General features: G+C 36.2%; 3 protein-coding genes across 17 annotated transcripts in view; 1 reads left to right on the forward strand and 2 right to left on the reverse strand.

Annotated features, from left to right (window-relative positions):
- Positions 1–3,104, reverse strand: part of LOC306876491 (X-ray repair cross-complementing protein 5-like) — a 31,097-nt gene extending 27,993 nt beyond the window's left edge. For 5 of the 6 annotated variants that reach the window (XM_079427702.1, XM_079427703.1, XM_079427704.1 and 2 more), the window contains exons 1-6: positions 3,048–3,104; positions 2,003–2,116; positions 1,257–1,440; positions 664–712; positions 446–568; positions 2–187 (exon numbers count right to left, since the gene is read on the reverse strand). In XM_079427702.1, coding sequence (XP_079283828.1) covers positions 2–187; positions 446–568; positions 664–712; positions 1,257–1,440; positions 2,003–2,116; positions 3,048–3,065 — 674 coding nt within the window. In that variant the 5' untranslated portion in view covers positions 3,066–3,104. Of the gene's footprint in view, position 1; positions 188–445; positions 569–663; positions 713–1,256; positions 1,441–2,002; positions 2,117–2,496; positions 2,543–3,047 lie in introns of all 6 variants that reach the window. The other variant, XM_079427705.1, reaches the window with a different exon arrangement.
- Positions 3,105–5,765: 2,661 nt separating this feature from the next.
- On the reverse strand, positions 5,766–9,869 carry LOC306876496 (transmembrane protein 169-like). Its single transcript, XM_079427719.1, has 2 exons — positions 9,525–9,869; positions 5,766–6,627 (listed from the first exon to the last, which is right to left on the reverse strand). Exons 1-2 carry the CDS (start codon positions 9,784–9,786, stop codon positions 6,011–6,013), a joined length of 879 nt encoding a protein of 292 aa, XP_079283845.1. The 5' UTR covers positions 9,787–9,869; the 3' UTR covers positions 5,766–6,010.
- Positions 9,870–11,421: 1,552 nt separating this feature from the next.
- LOC306876493 (uncharacterized protein) lies at positions 11,422–16,530 on the forward strand. Of its 10 annotated transcripts, none has more exons than XR_013784827.1 (14): positions 11,562–11,781; positions 11,870–11,926; positions 12,029–12,155; positions 12,227–12,316; positions 13,238–13,425; positions 13,520–13,553; positions 13,624–13,708; positions 13,829–13,964; positions 14,048–14,097; positions 14,741–14,925; positions 15,390–15,522; positions 15,608–15,649; positions 15,722–15,840; positions 16,080–16,530. XR_013784827.1 is itself a non-coding variant. In XM_079427709.1 (14 exons), exons 1-14 carry the CDS (start codon positions 11,733–11,735, stop codon positions 16,223–16,225), a joined length of 1,353 nt encoding a protein of 450 aa, XP_079283835.1. In that variant the 5' UTR covers positions 11,562–11,732; the 3' UTR covers positions 16,226–16,530. The 10 variants fall into 10 exon arrangements, 8 of the variants coding, with proteins under 8 accessions (XP_079283841.1, XP_079283840.1, XP_079283835.1 ...); XR_013784828.1 differs by having other exon boundaries at positions 15,732–15,840; XM_079427709.1 differs by having other exon boundaries at positions 15,722–15,752.
- Positions 16,531–16,553: the final 23 nt, after the last annotated feature.

Genomic DNA, 16,553 nt, shown 5'->3' on the forward strand with positions numbered 1-16,553 from the left:
CCTAAACGTGTAGACCTCCTCCAGGCCGTCCTCCTCCTCTAGGCTGGTCATGATGTTTCTGACCATCTCCAGACCTTGTGTCTGCTGTTTGGTCAAGCCTTTTCCTGGACGAGCAGGAGCCGCTGACGGTCCCGGTCCATCCCCTCCACCATCCGCTCTGTCCTCACCATCCACAGGGAACGGCAAACTGAACGGATCAAACAAAACACAGATCAGTGCAAAGTTTGAGGTGGGAAAAACAACCAGAAATTTGACTATTAGCATCAAATCTTAAACAGGAAAAGATCATCTAACTGATGCACACTTCATGTTTAACGCTTGTGACATATATAAAAATACATCAAACCATTACTTCTTTTCCCCCAAGAAAAAAAATCCTTGGCCTTAAGAGTAGAAAAATTGTAATTGCTGAGCCCTCTTAGAGTTATCAGTGCAAGTTTCTTACAAGAACTGCAGGGTGATACCAGCTTTCTTCAAGCTGGCAAGGATAACGTCCAGCTGGTCCGCCGAGGTCTGGACGTTCAGATCCGTCAGCAGGACAATGTTCAGACGCTCAAACTTCTTCCCCCTAAAAAAACAAAACAATTAAAGAGTGTGACAGCAGCATAGAAACTTCTCAACTGCATTTAAATAAACAGAAAAATGTGTGACAAAAGATCTCACATGGTTTCCTTCTGTAAAAGGTCCATGCAAACCACCAGAGCATCAAGCCCTGATTAACCAGTCAAGGACTTTACACAGTTGCATTAACATGTAACAAACAAAAAATACGATTATTAAATTAGGTCAGAGGTTCACAAACTTTTTTCTCAGCTAAACCCGTGAAATATTTACTTGAATTCCTCTTTCAATTTTGAGGTAATATCTGAATAATTTAACACATTTACATATTCACCGTTCACTGATGTGGGTCACATGGCATGCAAGTTATTTTGATATATTTTAATGTTATGTGTTATATTATATTATATATTTCATGAATTGTACTAACACTTAAAGTAATAGTTCAGCCAAAACTGAAAATTTGCTGAAAATGTAATCCAAGATGTAGGCACCCATTCACTGCTGAGCAAGTGATGTGATGCTACATTTCTCCAAATCTGATGAAGAAACAAACTCATTTGGATGGCCTGAGGGTGAGAAAACGTTTAGCATAATATAATTTTTGGGTAACTATTCCTTTAACAGATCACCTCATGGGATCTATAATGTGTGTTGTTATCTGTTCAACATCTGTAGGGTAACAGGAAGGATACAGTCTGCTTGCTGACCACCAGGTTGCAGTTCGCTCTCAATCTCCTCGAGCAGCTCAAAATCAGGCATCATGAGGTGGCGGTGAACCGTGATGTTCTCATACTGGCCGTCTTTGGCCAAGCCGTTCTTAGTGCCGTCAGTACCAAACAGCACCAGACCCACCTCATCTTTATTCTCAGCAAAAACCTGAAACATAGAAGACGTCAATCAAGCTCTTTCTGCAGTAGCAAACAGATATTATAAATTAAAGATTGGTTCACCCAAAAAAGTAAAATTCTGTCATTAATTACTCACCCTCATTCATATTTTTGATGAAATCCTAGAGCTCTCTGACCCTCCATAGATAGCAATGCAACTGAAATATTCCCAAGTCCAGAAACGTAGCAAGGAGATTGTATTTTATGTAATTTTATGAAGCTAGATGAATACTTTTTATGCGCAAAGAAAACAAAAATAATGACTTTATTCAACAATTATTTTTCTCTGCACACAAGAAGTATTCTCGTAGCCTCAGTTGAAGCCCTGATGTCACATGAACTATTTTACCGATGTCCTTCCTTGCTATGTTTCTGGACCTGGGAATATTGCAGATGCATTGCTGTCTATGGAGCGTCAGAGAGCTCTCGGATTTCATCAGAAATATCTTAATTTGTGGTCTTACGGGTTTGGAACGACATGAGGGCGACTAATTAATGACAGAATTTTCATTTTTGGGTGACTATCCCTTTAATGAAGAAAAAGTACAAACCTGCCGCTGGATAAACTTCTGGATGACTTTTTTGGCCAGTTCAAAGGACGGCTCCCGGCCAGGCTCAGAGTTGCTCATGGAGAAACCCACATCCATGCAAAGCACCAACGCTGACTGCAGAAATAGAACAAAGATGAAAACACATGAAGGAAATAACTCTTTAGAGAACAGTCTCACATTTCTGCGTTACAAAAAATAACATCATGGGGGTTCGCAACAACATAAAGTGAGTAAATAATGACAGACCTCTCATTTTTGGAAGAACTATTTCTTTAAATGCTAGATTCTGAATGCTAATGAACGTGAACATGATTAACTTTATTTATCAAAACAACAAATGAGATCTTATTAGACAGCAATGAGATGAAAAGGAGACATATGGTTAACTCTAGAAGTAGAAAGAAAGTAGAAAAAGTCTCAAAATGTGCTCAGATGTGTTGCAATTAAAAAACAATTGCATTTGAGACATTTTTCTCTTAGTATTAACTCATTACATTTTCCAGGGAGCAACAAAACTGAGCCATTCACATTTATTTCCTGCTGAAAAACAAACACACAATAGAAAATGTAATGGTTTTAATGGAAACTATAATGGTATGTGATGGATTCTATTGGTGGGATGTTAAATCTGATTGTAAAAATGCCCAAAACACACGACAAAAAGGAATTTTCTAATAGTTTTACTGGAAAAAGTTAATGTTTATAATGATATTTTAATGATGGTTTCTATTTTTGTTTTTTTTAGCAGGGTTATATCTCTATTCTCTTTCTGTATGACAGCATTTGTATTATTCAAATGTATAAAACCTGTTTATTTTTTATTAAACATTTGCGATAAAGCTGAATATACTTATTTAATAACTCACTTTAACACTGTTTTCTAACAAGAGCGAGTGAAACTTTCTACACTGTGTAAATATGTGCATAAATACCAATCAAAAAGGTAATTATATCCGATGAGATTTAAGTAGCATAGAAGTAAATACGCATTATTTATTATGAATAATAACACAAGCTTATGATTATATGAACGATGAATATTAACCTTCGCTGCTCGCGCCATCTCTCTGGTGTCCGTCTGTTATTGTTCGGGTGAGTAAATGAGCGGAGGATACAAGGTTCCGCCTCAATTTGTGTTCCCTTATGCCAGGACACTTGATAATGATTGAAAATGTTGATTGAAGCTCTCAGAGATTATGCAAAATTACTAGTGAATAGTAAACATTGTGATATTCACTGGTACTTATCAATTAACACTGCATTCATCTATAAAAAGACATAAAGACGCTGTCTGAAGAAGGAGTTTTCTTACTCAGGATGAAAAGTGTTTATAGAAATCCAGTCATAGCATAATCTGTCAGATCATTTATGATAATTATGACAAATCACATGGATGGATGGACATGCATGTGTTCAAATGAGATGTGATTGTTGTGCATGACTTTATAAATGAATATATCTGCTCTAGGAGAGATCATGATTCATCAAAGCATGTTATTTTAGGCTCATAAACTGCCTATATAGGTTAATGTCACTTATTTTGAAAAACTAAAAGGTTAGTAAAGATGATGTCCTTGTTGTGAAGTAAAAAGAAACATCAAACATAGATTTTCTTGCATGAGAGGGTTAATAAACCTGGTGAGCAAGCGAAAGGAAAAACATTTTTATTACGGCTTTCCTACAATACAATACTGCAAACGGGTTTTGTTTTGAACAGACACACAAACCAGGCGTGAAAATGAATTTTATTATCTCTTTTGAGCATCACCGCACAAGATAAATGCAAACTGTTAGTTCAAATAATTAAATCAAAGAGAAACAGGACCAACCAAATGTTAGAAGAAACTATTTTCTCATAATGCATTTGATATGCAGTGATTTAAAATGTTCTTCTGATGACCAAGACACAGTCTTTGCCCTGATATGAATATAATATTTGGGATAATTGTCAGCCCCCATATACACACAAACACACACAACATTCTGCACATCATTTGCCCCTTTTGTGTTTGGGCTCGTCATAAATAAAACTACTCCCAGAATACACAGGGCTTCTCACAAAGAATCTCAGTTCATTTGCATATAATTATATATGGCTTCATTTTACAGGGGGTTATGAAAAGCCTCTTTCCTTAACCCATCTGCTTTACTGAAGAAAAAACAACATTTCTAATAAAAATAAAACATGCAAACTGCTAAAATAAATACAATAAAATAGCAAAGAATAAATAGTTTAAATACACATCTTGTGAAAGTAGAATGTCTGACATACAACATGAAGAAATGCTGTTAAAAACAACAACTTTGTGAGCAAGAGATTAAATAAGTAAAACAAATTAGAGTTTGGCCCAGGATCCAAAATTAATACCTGCCAAGTGCCAATAAACAATAGCAAAGAATACATATTTTAAATATACTGCTTATGAAAGAATGAATGCCTTTAGATATGAAAACTGAAAAGAAAAAAAACAACCTTCTTTGTAAGCAAGAGACTAAATAAGTAGAACAAAATAAAAGTTTGGCCCAGGACCAATAACACCGCCCTGCATTATATTTGCTGAATGAAATCCAATACTTGTTCATTTTACTGTGCCGGTTCCAAAAACAGCACCTGTTATGCTTGAGACCATCACACTTTCTCAAAATATGATGCATTTCATAACAAAAACATGATTCATCTGCAGATGAATGACATTATTTCCTGCCTAATCCTGATTTCAGATAGAATTCATAGAATTATAGCCAGAGAAATGCAAACATGACCCAGATGTTTTCTGCTGCATCCAGATAAGTGTTTAACTACACCCCAACAGACAGAAAATTACAGATTTTGCTTATTTTGTAAAAGTTCTTTGATATTAAATTGACTATTTCAACATTTTTACAATCCTTTACAGATTGTAAATTAAACAATACATCCTGAATCATTCTTTTTGACATCGAAGGAGTCGATGAAAAATGAAAATTTGCTGATAATGTACTCACCCTCAGGTCATCCAAGATGTAGATGAGTTTGTTTCTTCATCAGATTTGGAGAAATGTAGCATTCCATCACTTGCTCACCAGTGGATGCTCTGCAGTGAATGGGTGCCGTCAGAATGAGTCCAAACAGCTGATAAAACATCACAATAATCCACACCAATCCAGTCCATCAGTTAATGTCTTAAAACAAAAGCTGCGCGTTTATCAAAAATAAAATCAATCAATTAAGATGTTTTTAACTTCAAACTGTTGCTTTTGTCCATAATAACACTTCCTTCTGTGAAAAAGTGGTCTGGTCTGAATCAGGAGAGAAGTCTGCACAGATCAAGCACCGTTTACAAGACAAAACAGCTCTAAACTAATATGTAGCTGGATTTTGATGTGAGAGACATCACATTTTAACTGGAAGCAGCAGTATTATGGATTATGAACTCGTATTTTAGCCAAAAGCGATGGTTTAAAGCATTGGTCTCAAACTCAATTCCTGGAGGGCCACAGCTCTGCACAGTTTAGCTCCAACCCTAATCAAACACACCTGATCCAGCTAAACTCTGCAGAGCTGTGGCCCTCCAGGAATTGAGTTTGAGACCACTTGTGTAAAGCAAAAACATCCTTTTGGGTTTACTAGATGTTAATTGATGGACTGGAGTGGTGTGGATTATTGTGATGTATTTATCAGCTGTTTGGACTCTCATTCTGACGGCACCCATTCACTGCAGAGGACGGCAAGTAATGCAATGCTACATTTCTTCAAATCTGATGAAGAAACAAACTCATCTACATCTTGAATGACCTGATGGTGAGTACATTTTCAGAAAATTTTCATTTCTGGGAGAACTATTACTTTAAAACGGAAACATCTGAAAAATCATCCCTATTTTATGGGAAAAAAAACTGTGGTGGAATGTTTTTGTTGATCATTTTGAACTCAGCATCATCAAATTAGCCAATTCTAGACATTTTTTGCAACTCAGCAAAAGATGCAGGGCTATGTAACCATCAGAGAAAATCTTGGATTATTTCCATTCACACCAAGGATGTTTGCAGCGACTTTCCCTGCAGACTCCCAGAAATGGTGTCCGAGTCCAGCAGCTCGACTACGCTGTACGGAGAACAGTCCTCCAATCCGAGCTTCCCACAAGCCCATCCGCAGAAACCCTTCTCCAGATCCCTGACCGACAGCCACCATTCGCTGAAGGCCCAGGACACCTGCACCACGGCCGAATACAAGCCCAGCGACAGCGACAGCGCCACGATGAGCACGGGGTAAAAGATGATGAGGAACGGGCAGACCGTGATTTTATGGCAGAACTTCCGCTCCTCGTTGTACACCAGGAATATACTGTACCAAGTGAGAGTACCGTAGTAAAACGAGGTGATGAAGGACAGGACGAAGATGACGGGAGCGCAGGAGAGGCTCCACAGGACGACGTGGGGACCCTGAGAAAGGCCGAAACCGCACGAGCGACTCGATCCCTCGCGAGCGTCGCATTCGGCATCCAGACGCTCCTTTGACCTGGTCATCTCTTGCAGCTCTCTCTCTGTGAGCGTGACGTGAATGTCCACCATCTGACCTTTCTTCTTTCCGCGCGTGATGGTTCCGGTGAGTGTCACATAGCGGCTGTCTGGAGGCACGGCCCAACCTGATGAAGCCAAGACATTTCATTTAGGATGAGACAGAATCTGGAGTGCTGCACTATTTTAAATGCATTCCTCATATTAGGACAAAGACAATTAATATTTAGTAGGAGTGTGAACCTAACTGGTCTCACGGTTTGATTACGATTATCATATCATCGATTCGTTTCAATTCAGTATCACGATGCACTGCATCCTCAATTTTCAACTTTACTTCACATGTATACAATTTTGTCAATAAATACAAGCAGTCAGATTAGGGCTGTGCAAATAATCGAATGTGATGATCATGCGCATCTACTCAGCAATGCAGGTTCTGTGATTAGTAGTTAATCTCCTTAACCTGCTTTCAGATGGAGCGGCATTTAATACACACAACCGTAGTTCGCTGACAAGCTACGCAATATTGCATTAAAAATCGCAGATGAATCGCATTCGATTTTGAATGCGATATTGCGTAGCTTGTAAGCGAACTAAGGCTCTGTGTATTAAATGCCGTAAGTCGCTTTGGATAAAAGCGTCTGCTAAATGACTAAAAGTAAAGTAAAAGCCGAAATGTGCCCAGATGTCGGCTTTTAAAGTAGTTGGAGCATTTTTAATAACTCGCACTCGCATCTCACTTCCCTCCGCCATTGTATGCTACCACAACAAAGCACGTACGCGACAAATGATCGGTTATAATCGGTTATGGTCTATTACTGAACCGATACCGAATCATCCTCGGCTGCATCGTAGAAACGATTCATTTCGACACCCCTAATATTTAGTAATATTACTGGTTCAGCTAAATAATGACAGTACTATCTTTTGTAGAGCTGCTTTACAGCTGAAATTGAATTTGTTTATTAATGTTGGTTTGAAATCATCTGTATTGCATAAAGCGCTGTAGAAATAAATGTGACAAAGGCTCATATCACGAGGAATCACATTTTCCTTAATATTTTAAGATAAAAGAGTGTTTACAGTGTTTGAAAGAATAACTTTTACGTAAGTTTCACAATTCAAAACTTCTTCCAAACCTATGAAGAAATAGCATTTTGTCACCGTCAAAAAAAAACGTAACCTCCACTTTTGACACCTTTTTGGCAGTTTTGACCATAGAATCGTTCACTAACAGATGTGAAACAGGAGTCTATTTATGGTACTGAAAGTGACTAATTATATTATTTTCAGTTCATTTTATAAGACTGTTTATGAGATAAAGTTGTTGTTTTTGTCGAGACATTTTTCATTGGATAACAAAAATTGTATTATTTGAATAATCATTTAACATTATCATTAAGGGTCAGAAAGAAGGTGGAAATGGTGGTGAAAACTAAAATAGGTCTGATTTTGGTGCAAAAGAAACTTTACTAACTTTTCACTTTACGGTTCAAAACAAGATTTTTTAAATGCTTTTAAAAAAAAGTCTCCTCTGCTCAGAGGTTGCATTTATTTGATCAAAAATGCAGTAAAAACAGTAACATTGTCATATATTATTACAATTCAAAATAACTGTTTTCTATTCATATATATTGTAAAATTTAATTCTGTGATGCAAAGCTGAATTTTTCTTCAGTGTCACATGAGAAAATCATTCTGATTTGCTGCTCAAGAAACATTTCTGATTAGCAGCAATGTTGAAAACAGTTGTGTTGCTGAATAGTTTTTGTGAAAAACTGACACGCTTATATTTTTCGGGATTCTTTGACGAATAAAAAATTCCAAAGAACGGCATTTATTTGTAACTGAAATTGTTTATTTTAACATTATACAGTAAATTTCTTTAAAGTTACTTCTGATCAATTTAATGCATCCTTGCAGAGTAAAAGTATTAAATACTTCATTATTCTTAAGTATTAATATACTACCTGGCCAAAATAAAAGATGCTGTTTGAATTTAAATGGGCAAATACTTGCAGTGATACAGTGATTAATATGTTTCTGGCATGCTGTATGTTTGGTAACAGCTCTTTTAACCCTAACTGATGCAATGTGTAGCTTTTCATTTCTCAAACAACCATGTCAGAAGACATACCCATGTACTTATTCTAGGATGACAATGTCAAGGTTCATCAGTCTCAATTTGTATAAGATTGGCCGTCACAGAGTCCTGGCCTTAACCCTATTAAAAGTCTTTGTGATGGTCCCGTCCAGAAAAGGTTGCACACTCTAATATTTAACTTTAGGCCACCTTTAGCATTGATAATATTGTCCTTTCATTGTGCCACTGTTTTGACAATGTTACGCAACATCATAACATTTGTCCTGGGCAATACATATTACACATGGGATTGTGCGATATACTTTCTACTGCTTATTTATCTATCTATTTTTGCCGCTATGTCAAGTTACTTGTATTCTGCTTGAGTTGCACTGCACTTCATTGTAATGACAATAAAGGCATTCTGATTCTGAACATTTATTTACATCAAGAATTACATTCATTTTTGGCTGAGATCTTGTATAGATAATGAGAGAGTCAAACCTCTCTGTAAAGACTGTCAGTAGGGTTAAGCTCAGGTCTCTGTGGTGGCAAATTCATATGAAAATGATTCCTCATGCTCACTGAACCACTGTTTCACAAATTGAGGCTGATGAACCTTGACATTGTCATCCTGGAATATGCACATGGGTATGACTTCTGACACGAGAAATGAAATGAAAAGCTATGCATTGCATCAGTTAAGGTTAAATTAATTGTTGCTAAACATATAACATGCCAGAAACATATTAATCACTGCAATAATGATTCAATCCTAGACTCTTCAGTATTTGCTTATTGAAATCCAAATGGTGACTTTTTGGCCAGGCAGTGTAATTTTTTGTGAGTGTAACTGATGAGATTTTGTTTTGTAATGGAAAGACTTTGCTAAGTGGCTTATGTGTCCAAATACTTTTCTTACTAGATTGCATGCTTCACCTTCACTGCTGGGGTTGTTCAGAAATGTAGCTCCCTCTTCTGAGTTCCTCTCTCCACCCTCACTATCTCCTCCGTGGTCTTCACCAGCGGCTCTGTCTGGATCAGATCGGTAGACGATGATGGACTCCGGCCGGTGTTCTCTCTTTCTCCTCTTCCTTCGAGTGCTAGTGCCGCTGCTTCCTTCATCCTGCCCTTCAGAGACCTCTGACCTTATATACTCCAGCTGAGGGCTCTCCGACCTGAGCTGCTCCACCTGCTCCATGTTAGTGTCTCACAAGCTTTGGGAGGAGCTACAACTTCAGAGAGACTGGAGAAGGCTATTTACTCCATCCAAACATGATAAGCCTGTGGGAATGAGAGAGAAACATGATGCACAATTGACATTTGGCGTGCATTCACTCAAACAGGAAAACATGACATTATTTTGCCTGACTTGAACTAAAAGGTAAAGTATATAAATGTATCCAAGAGAGTATATAAGAGTATAATAATTATGAGGCAAGATATCACATTGTTTCTAAATCATACATATATTCACTGTGCAATAGCAGGTTCACATTGTGACAACATGCCCCACTATAGGGGTCAAAGTGCAATAAATCAAGTTTTATTGCTTTTACTGAGCAATAAGAGCAGACATGTCTCAGTGTTGTTACTGTTAATTAAAAATTGTTCATTGAAATAAAGCTAAAGTAAACTTAGAAATATAAATATTAGTTGGAATTAATTAGAATTCATTTGAAAATTAAGAATTCATCAGAAAAGTTATGGTTGAAGTGCTAAAATTACTAAAACTGATAAAAAGAAATTAAAGCTTAAAGCTTAGATAAAAGCACATAAAAAAACTAAATGTTTAGGAACTAGATTAGAATTAATTAGGAAATTAATAATTACATAGACAAGTTTAGGTTGAAGCACTGCAATTACTAAAACTATAAGTTAAATAGAAATATTTCAAACAAAAACAAATAAAAATTCAAAAGCAGATAAAATTAGAGATGTGGCAACTAACTGAAATTAAAGTAAGTTTAGGTAAATTCTAAAATCATTAAAACTGAAATAAAGATAAATTAAAGCTAAAAGGAAAAATAAACTACTGAAAACGACAGAAGTACTAATTAGAAATGTTGCCCTGGCAGCTAACTGGAATAAAATACATTTAGATTGAAGTACTAAAATGACTAAAACTGAAATAAATATAATTTAAAGCTAAATAGATTATTAAAAAAACTAATAAAATGACAATAACATCACAAAATTGCTAATACACTAATCAAAATGAGCACATAGACATAAAAATGACTAAACTTAAACTGAAATATAAATCAAAACTGAAAAATATAAAAATAAAAGCTAATTTAAAATATTAATAAATGCTAAAAAGTACATAAAAAATATTAAAATAACACTGGCATGTACAAAAGCTTTTGTGTAGTCAACAACACCCTTCCGTTCATCCAGATCAGAGAAACAAAGACATACCGGAGACACGTGAGTAGCAGTACAGCAAATCAGAAGACTGTGTTTTAATAAAACAACATATGAAACTAAAACCCCTTCAGATGAGTGTTTATTTTGAATCAGTGATGCCTGAGAACCAGGCGATGATCCGCTCTGCCTTTAATAATCACACCCAAACCAGGATCTACTGTAACAAACGTCTTACTCCCAACCAACAGAAGATCCTGCTTAATTAATAAGAACTGCATTCTTACCTATCAGATGCAAATGCATGAAAGAACAGCTGTGAAAACTCTTGCGATGAAATGCTTAGCTGGGTTTGCTGTCCGCCATGCAGATGCGCCTGGGCCACAATGAACGCAAGACCCGCCCACTCAACCTGGAACGTCTCTCCCGTCCAATCAGACGACGATAAATAGAAGCCCCTCCTCTAGCTAAAGCCGCTGTATTTATTTTAAATATTTGTTTTTAAATAGCTTTGCGTATTTTATTTAACAAATACCATATTTTTTATTTAATTTATTTGAAAATTATTATTTTTTTCAAATTCTGATAACGTTACGTTACATCGTCAGTTAGTAACGAAGTAACGGACGCCGTAACGTAACTGACGCGCACGAGCTCTGTTTAAAACGCGTCGAAACGCACAGTGTTCGCCTTTCAAATGCATATTTGAGTTATATAACATCGAAAATAGCTCTATTTAGTGATCAGTGTGGTATTTGTGAGTGTTGTATCAGGTTTTGAATGGAGGAGCAGACGGTTAATCAACTGGACAACCTGCTGCTTCAGTTAGGTGATTGAAAACGCTTCATTTCCTCGTTTGTTTACATATTCTGACTCGTTTAACTCGATATGTACTGTATACTGTGATATATCAACAGGTATAGAAACACGAGAACTTGCTCAGAAGAAGGATGACCTCAAACAACAAATACAAAGTACGTTTTTAAAACACTGGAAATATAAAAACATCTCCCAATTGAAGAATCTCTCACTTTTAAAGAACTAAACATGTGATAATTTGTCTGTTGTGTTTTTAGTTTGTGAGTCCAGCATTCAAGAGAAGAAGGGTTATATTAGCACAACTCACAAGAGCCTGGGCAAACTCAGTGAGGAGATCCAGCAGAAACAAAACACTCTGAAGTTCATCAAAGAAAACACTAAGAAGTAGGCTGACAATATTTTAATTTTCAAGTCTCAAACTGAGTATAATATGAATATAAATGTTCTGATATCAGTCTCCAGAGAACTGGACATCTGCTGCTTCAGTATGAAAAGACACTGGAAGCTGAGCTGGAGAAGAGACAGGACAGATATAACCAAGACATGTAGGTCAAGCTTGACATATGAAATAATACTCATAAACATATTTATTGACCAAAATAGGAAAAATCTGCATATGTGTTTTCATATTTGTTACATGAAGCTTTTATTGCTCATGTAGTCTAATATAGTGCTTCTATTGTCCTCATTTGTAAGTCGCTTTGGATAAAAACGTCTGCTAAATGACTAAATGTAAATATAGTGAGAATATGGAGAAAGACACATCTGGTGCAGATGCTAATATTGATATGGCTAATAATTAGGAGGAAATTCTGATGCTTGTAATGTAAAATCAATGAGGTCTTTATAACAATATGTGACCCTGGAGCACCTGGTCTTAAATTGCTGGGGTATATTTTTAGAAAAAGCAAAAAATACACTGTATGGGTCAAAATGATTTTTCTTTTATGCCAAAAATCATTAGGATATTAATTAAAGATCATGTTCCATGAAGATATTTTGTAAATTTCCTACTGTAAATATATAAAAACTTAATTTATGATTAGTAATTTAGACAACTCTAAAGGCGATTTTCTCAATATTTAGATATTTTTGCACCCTTAGATTCTAGATTTTCAAATAGTTGTATCTCAGCCAAATAGTGTCCTATCCTAACAATGGAAAACATCAATTGAAAGCTTATTTATTCAGCTTTCAGATGATGTCGAAATCTCAATTTCATAAAATTGACCCTTATGACTGGTTTTGTGGTCCAGGGCCACATATAACAGATACTTAGATAATACCAGTTATCTCACTATATTTCCAACTAATATATTTTAGATGATATTCACAGTACGTGCAAGCATGTAGATTGTGTGCAACAGGTTTTTCAGCAATCGTGTATAATTTATAGGCCTTGTAAAATCACATATCAAATATGATACAGTAGGCGTTAGAGGGTTAAAGATGCTTGGTCTTTGAAGGAAAATCTTCCAGGAGAGAATGGAGAGCTACAGGAACGTGTTTCAGCAGTATAAGGATCGATACTGTCAGAACCCACTGGCTCAAAAACTGCTGAAGATTCAAGCCGAGAATGAGGAAATCGAGAGGAGAATCAGAGCAACGGAAGAACAAATATTGGAGAAAGAGAGAGAACTGATGGCAGCACTGGGTAATTCACCTGTTTCCTCCTAAAGGATATCCAAAAAATTAAAATTGTATGTATTAAAAATATGTCTTTTAATACAGATCTTGTGTCTTGATAGGTGAAGATGAGCCAGTCGCTGATGCTGCTGACAGGTATTTTATCTTCACAGCACATCTGTTTTTGTCAGGTTAATGGCTAATATTCTTTCTGCTATGAAAATAGTAAGTGTGAAGACAATGATGCCCAGCAAACTGAAAACAGGGAGTCATTTGATGAAATGGACCCTCATCAAGACCTCATAATGCAGGTACTGTACTTCTGCTGTTCACTGCAGCTAAATCTACTTGAATAAAATATTCAAACTGACTGACTTCTATTGAAAAAAGAATATGTTGAGACAATGCATTGTGAATTCTGTAACTTCTAGAGGCCTAAAGAAAATGCAGATGAGCACATGGTTGCTGAAGATCCTTCTGAGGAGAATAAGGATAAAACAGCAGAAAGTGAATCTCAAACTGACACATTTTGCCACGGCTTATGGACAAAGACTGAAACTGGAGAAGGTAAACACCAGCAAATATTGAGAGTAAACCCCAATGAGCACACAAGATTGACCAGTAACAATCAAGTATTCCTTTCATTTTAGATCAAATGCAAGAAGGTGATCAGAAGCAGTCAGAGGAGGTGACTGAACTGGTACAGTTGAAACACAACAATCACCCACACAATTGATTTTAAATTATTCAAATATATACTACTGGTCAAAAAAGATATTGAAATGCTTATCAATGTTTTTGCTGCTTAATATTGTTGTGGGATCCTTGATACATTTTTTCAGGATGCTTTGATGAATAAAAAAGTTCAAAAGAACAGCATTTATTGGAAATGTATATTTTTGGAACATTATAAATGTCTTTACTGCCACCTTTGATCAATTTAATGCATCCTTGCTGAATAAAAGTATTTTCTTTATTTAAAATCTCACTTACGCTAAACTTTTGAATGGTTTTGTATCATGGTTTCCACAAAAAATATGAAGCAGCACAACGGGTTTCAACACTGAAAATCAGAAATGTTTCTTGAGCAGCAAATCAGCATATTAGAATGATTTCTGAAGGATCATGCGACACCGAAGACTGGAGTAATGATGCTGAAAATTCAGCTTTGCATCACAGGAATAAATTTCATATTACAATATATTCACATAGAAAACAGTTATTTAAAATTGCAATAATATTTCACAATTTCTACTGTATTTTTGATCAAATGAATGCAGCCTTGTTTACTTTTTTTCCCCAAAAACATTTTTTTCTTATATTATCTATTTGAATGAATGCAGGACGGGAATATGAATATTTCATGTGCTTCTGAGCTCATGGTGGAAATGTCAGAGGAGGAGGAAGATCGTTTGGAGGTGACCACAGGAGATGCTCAGGAGGACACTGTGAATGAGGGTGGCATCTGTCCTCCTCCATCCCCGGCTAGAATAAAAGCCACGCTGACCACCCCCACCTTCTCTCTAAAGTACGACCCATTCATCTGTGTTTATGATGAAGCATCCTGTACCTCCATATGATGCAAACTGTCACTTACATTAGTCTAAAGTCAACTTTTTCAGCCCATTTTACTTTATGCATTTCTCAGCGATGCACCGACGTTTACTTGTATTCATTTAGCAGATGCTTTTACCCAAAGCTACTTACAAATGAGGAACACAAGCGATTCATCTTAAGTAGGTGATAACTTGAAAAATTATAGCAATATAAAGTTTCAAAAACTGCTACATTTTTTATTAATTGCAATTCTTTTTTTTTTTTGCACACTAAAAACCTGCACAACTAGTCTTTGAGTGAAGTGGTTGAGTGAAGGTCAACCAAATAGCATTTAGAGATGGAGCAAACTTGTATCTTGATTCTATCAATACATGTAACATTCGTTGATGAATCTAGTACTAGTTTGAGACTGATAAACATTCGATCTGTTAACAGCAGCAGTCCCAGTTCCTCACCTGGAAGGCAGGAGATCTCAGACACCAAGTCGTCCGCTTTTGTCTTCTCCATGAATTCTGGTCCAAGCACACCTGCGTTCTCTAAGCTGGGCTGTGATTTCGCTGCAGAAGAGGTGAACTTCAGAAGCTGGAAGACTGGCACATGCATTATTTCATCAAAAAGAGTTTCGGCATTTCATCTGTGTGTTTGTGTTGTAGGCATCTCCATTTACCTTCACAAGCTCCTATTTCAGCGACAAGGTATTTCTGGAGGAACACTGTTTGTAATTAATTTTGAATGTCTGAAAGCTGATTTTGTGTTTCTGGTAACAGAAGTCACCAGGATTGGCACCCAAGTTCTCAGGTGAAGAATGAACAGGAGTAATATCTAACATCCAAACCTGTTAAGAACACAGCCACACTCTCACAAAAGGGCGGTACCTTTTCAAATGGTACACCTTTCTACTTAAAGGGTCCATATTGAAACCTTAAAGTTACATATCTGTACCTAAAGTGTACCTATAAGTATCTAGAAGGTACAAAAGTGTATATTTTGAAAAGGTAGCACCAGTGACAGCTTTTGTACCTTTTTTTCTGAGAACACATTGGACACCAAACAAATAATAAAATATATTTTGGCTAAACAAGATTACGCATTTACATCCATTAATATGGTTTGGTTCTCTGCAAGGTTTCCTGTTCGATGAAGCCGAGAGTCGTCAAGAGGAGTTTTCCTTCTCGTTTGGGATGGTGAGCCCTCGGCAGAACTCTTCAACACAGGACACAGCAGGCTCTGCAGATTCATTTCCATTTTCATTCAGCTTTGGAAAAATGTAACTTCATTATTAATCTCATCTTCATAGCTGTACTTCAGAAATGTGTTCAAATGTCTGTTGAAGTTACATTCTAGATTCTATAGTAGTTCAGATGTGTTTGTGATCCTGCTCATTTTGTTTCAACATATGATTCACAACATCTTATTTATAAAGGCCCTTTGAATATATGTTTATACTAAAATGCATGCATTATAATTAATAGAATATTATAGGAATGTTAATTTTATGAAGTTCTTCTTAATAAATGTATTTGGTGCTACATACGTAGTAACTGAAAACATAACAATGCTGACATTAAAGTTCAAAGTCTATTTGTTTTCCCGCTACTT

This window comes from Barbus barbus (assembly GCF_936440315.1).
Source record: "Barbus barbus genome assembly, chromosome: 10".
Lineage (NCBI taxonomy): Eukaryota > Metazoa > Chordata > Actinopteri > Cypriniformes > Cyprinidae > Barbus > Barbus barbus.

What these genes read in the sequence shown, in the direction of transcription:
- LOC306876493 (XM_079427709.1), top strand. Translation starts at nt 11,733, where the DNA reads ATGGAGGAGCAGACGGTTAATCAACTGGACAACCTGCTGCTTCAGTTA. An exon ending in CAACCTGCTGCTTCAGTTAG is followed by an intron (nt 11,782 to 11,869) that starts GTGATTGAAAAC and finishes ATATATCAACAG; the next exon opens with GTATAGAAACACGAGAACTT. An exon ending in GTGATTTCGCTGCAGAAGAG is followed by an intron (nt 15,523 to 15,607) that starts GTGAACTTCAGA and finishes TTTGTGTTGTAG; the next exon opens with GCATCTCCATTTACCTTCAC.
- LOC306876496 (XM_079427719.1), bottom strand. Translation starts at nt 9,786, where the DNA reads ATGGAGCAGGTGGAGCAGCTCAGGTCGGAGAGCCCTCAGCTGGAGTAT. An exon ending in GAACAACCCCAGCAGTGAAG is followed by an intron (nt 6,628 to 9,524) that starts GTGAAGCATGCA and finishes TGGCTTCATCAG; the next exon opens with GTTGGGCCGTGCCTCCAGAC.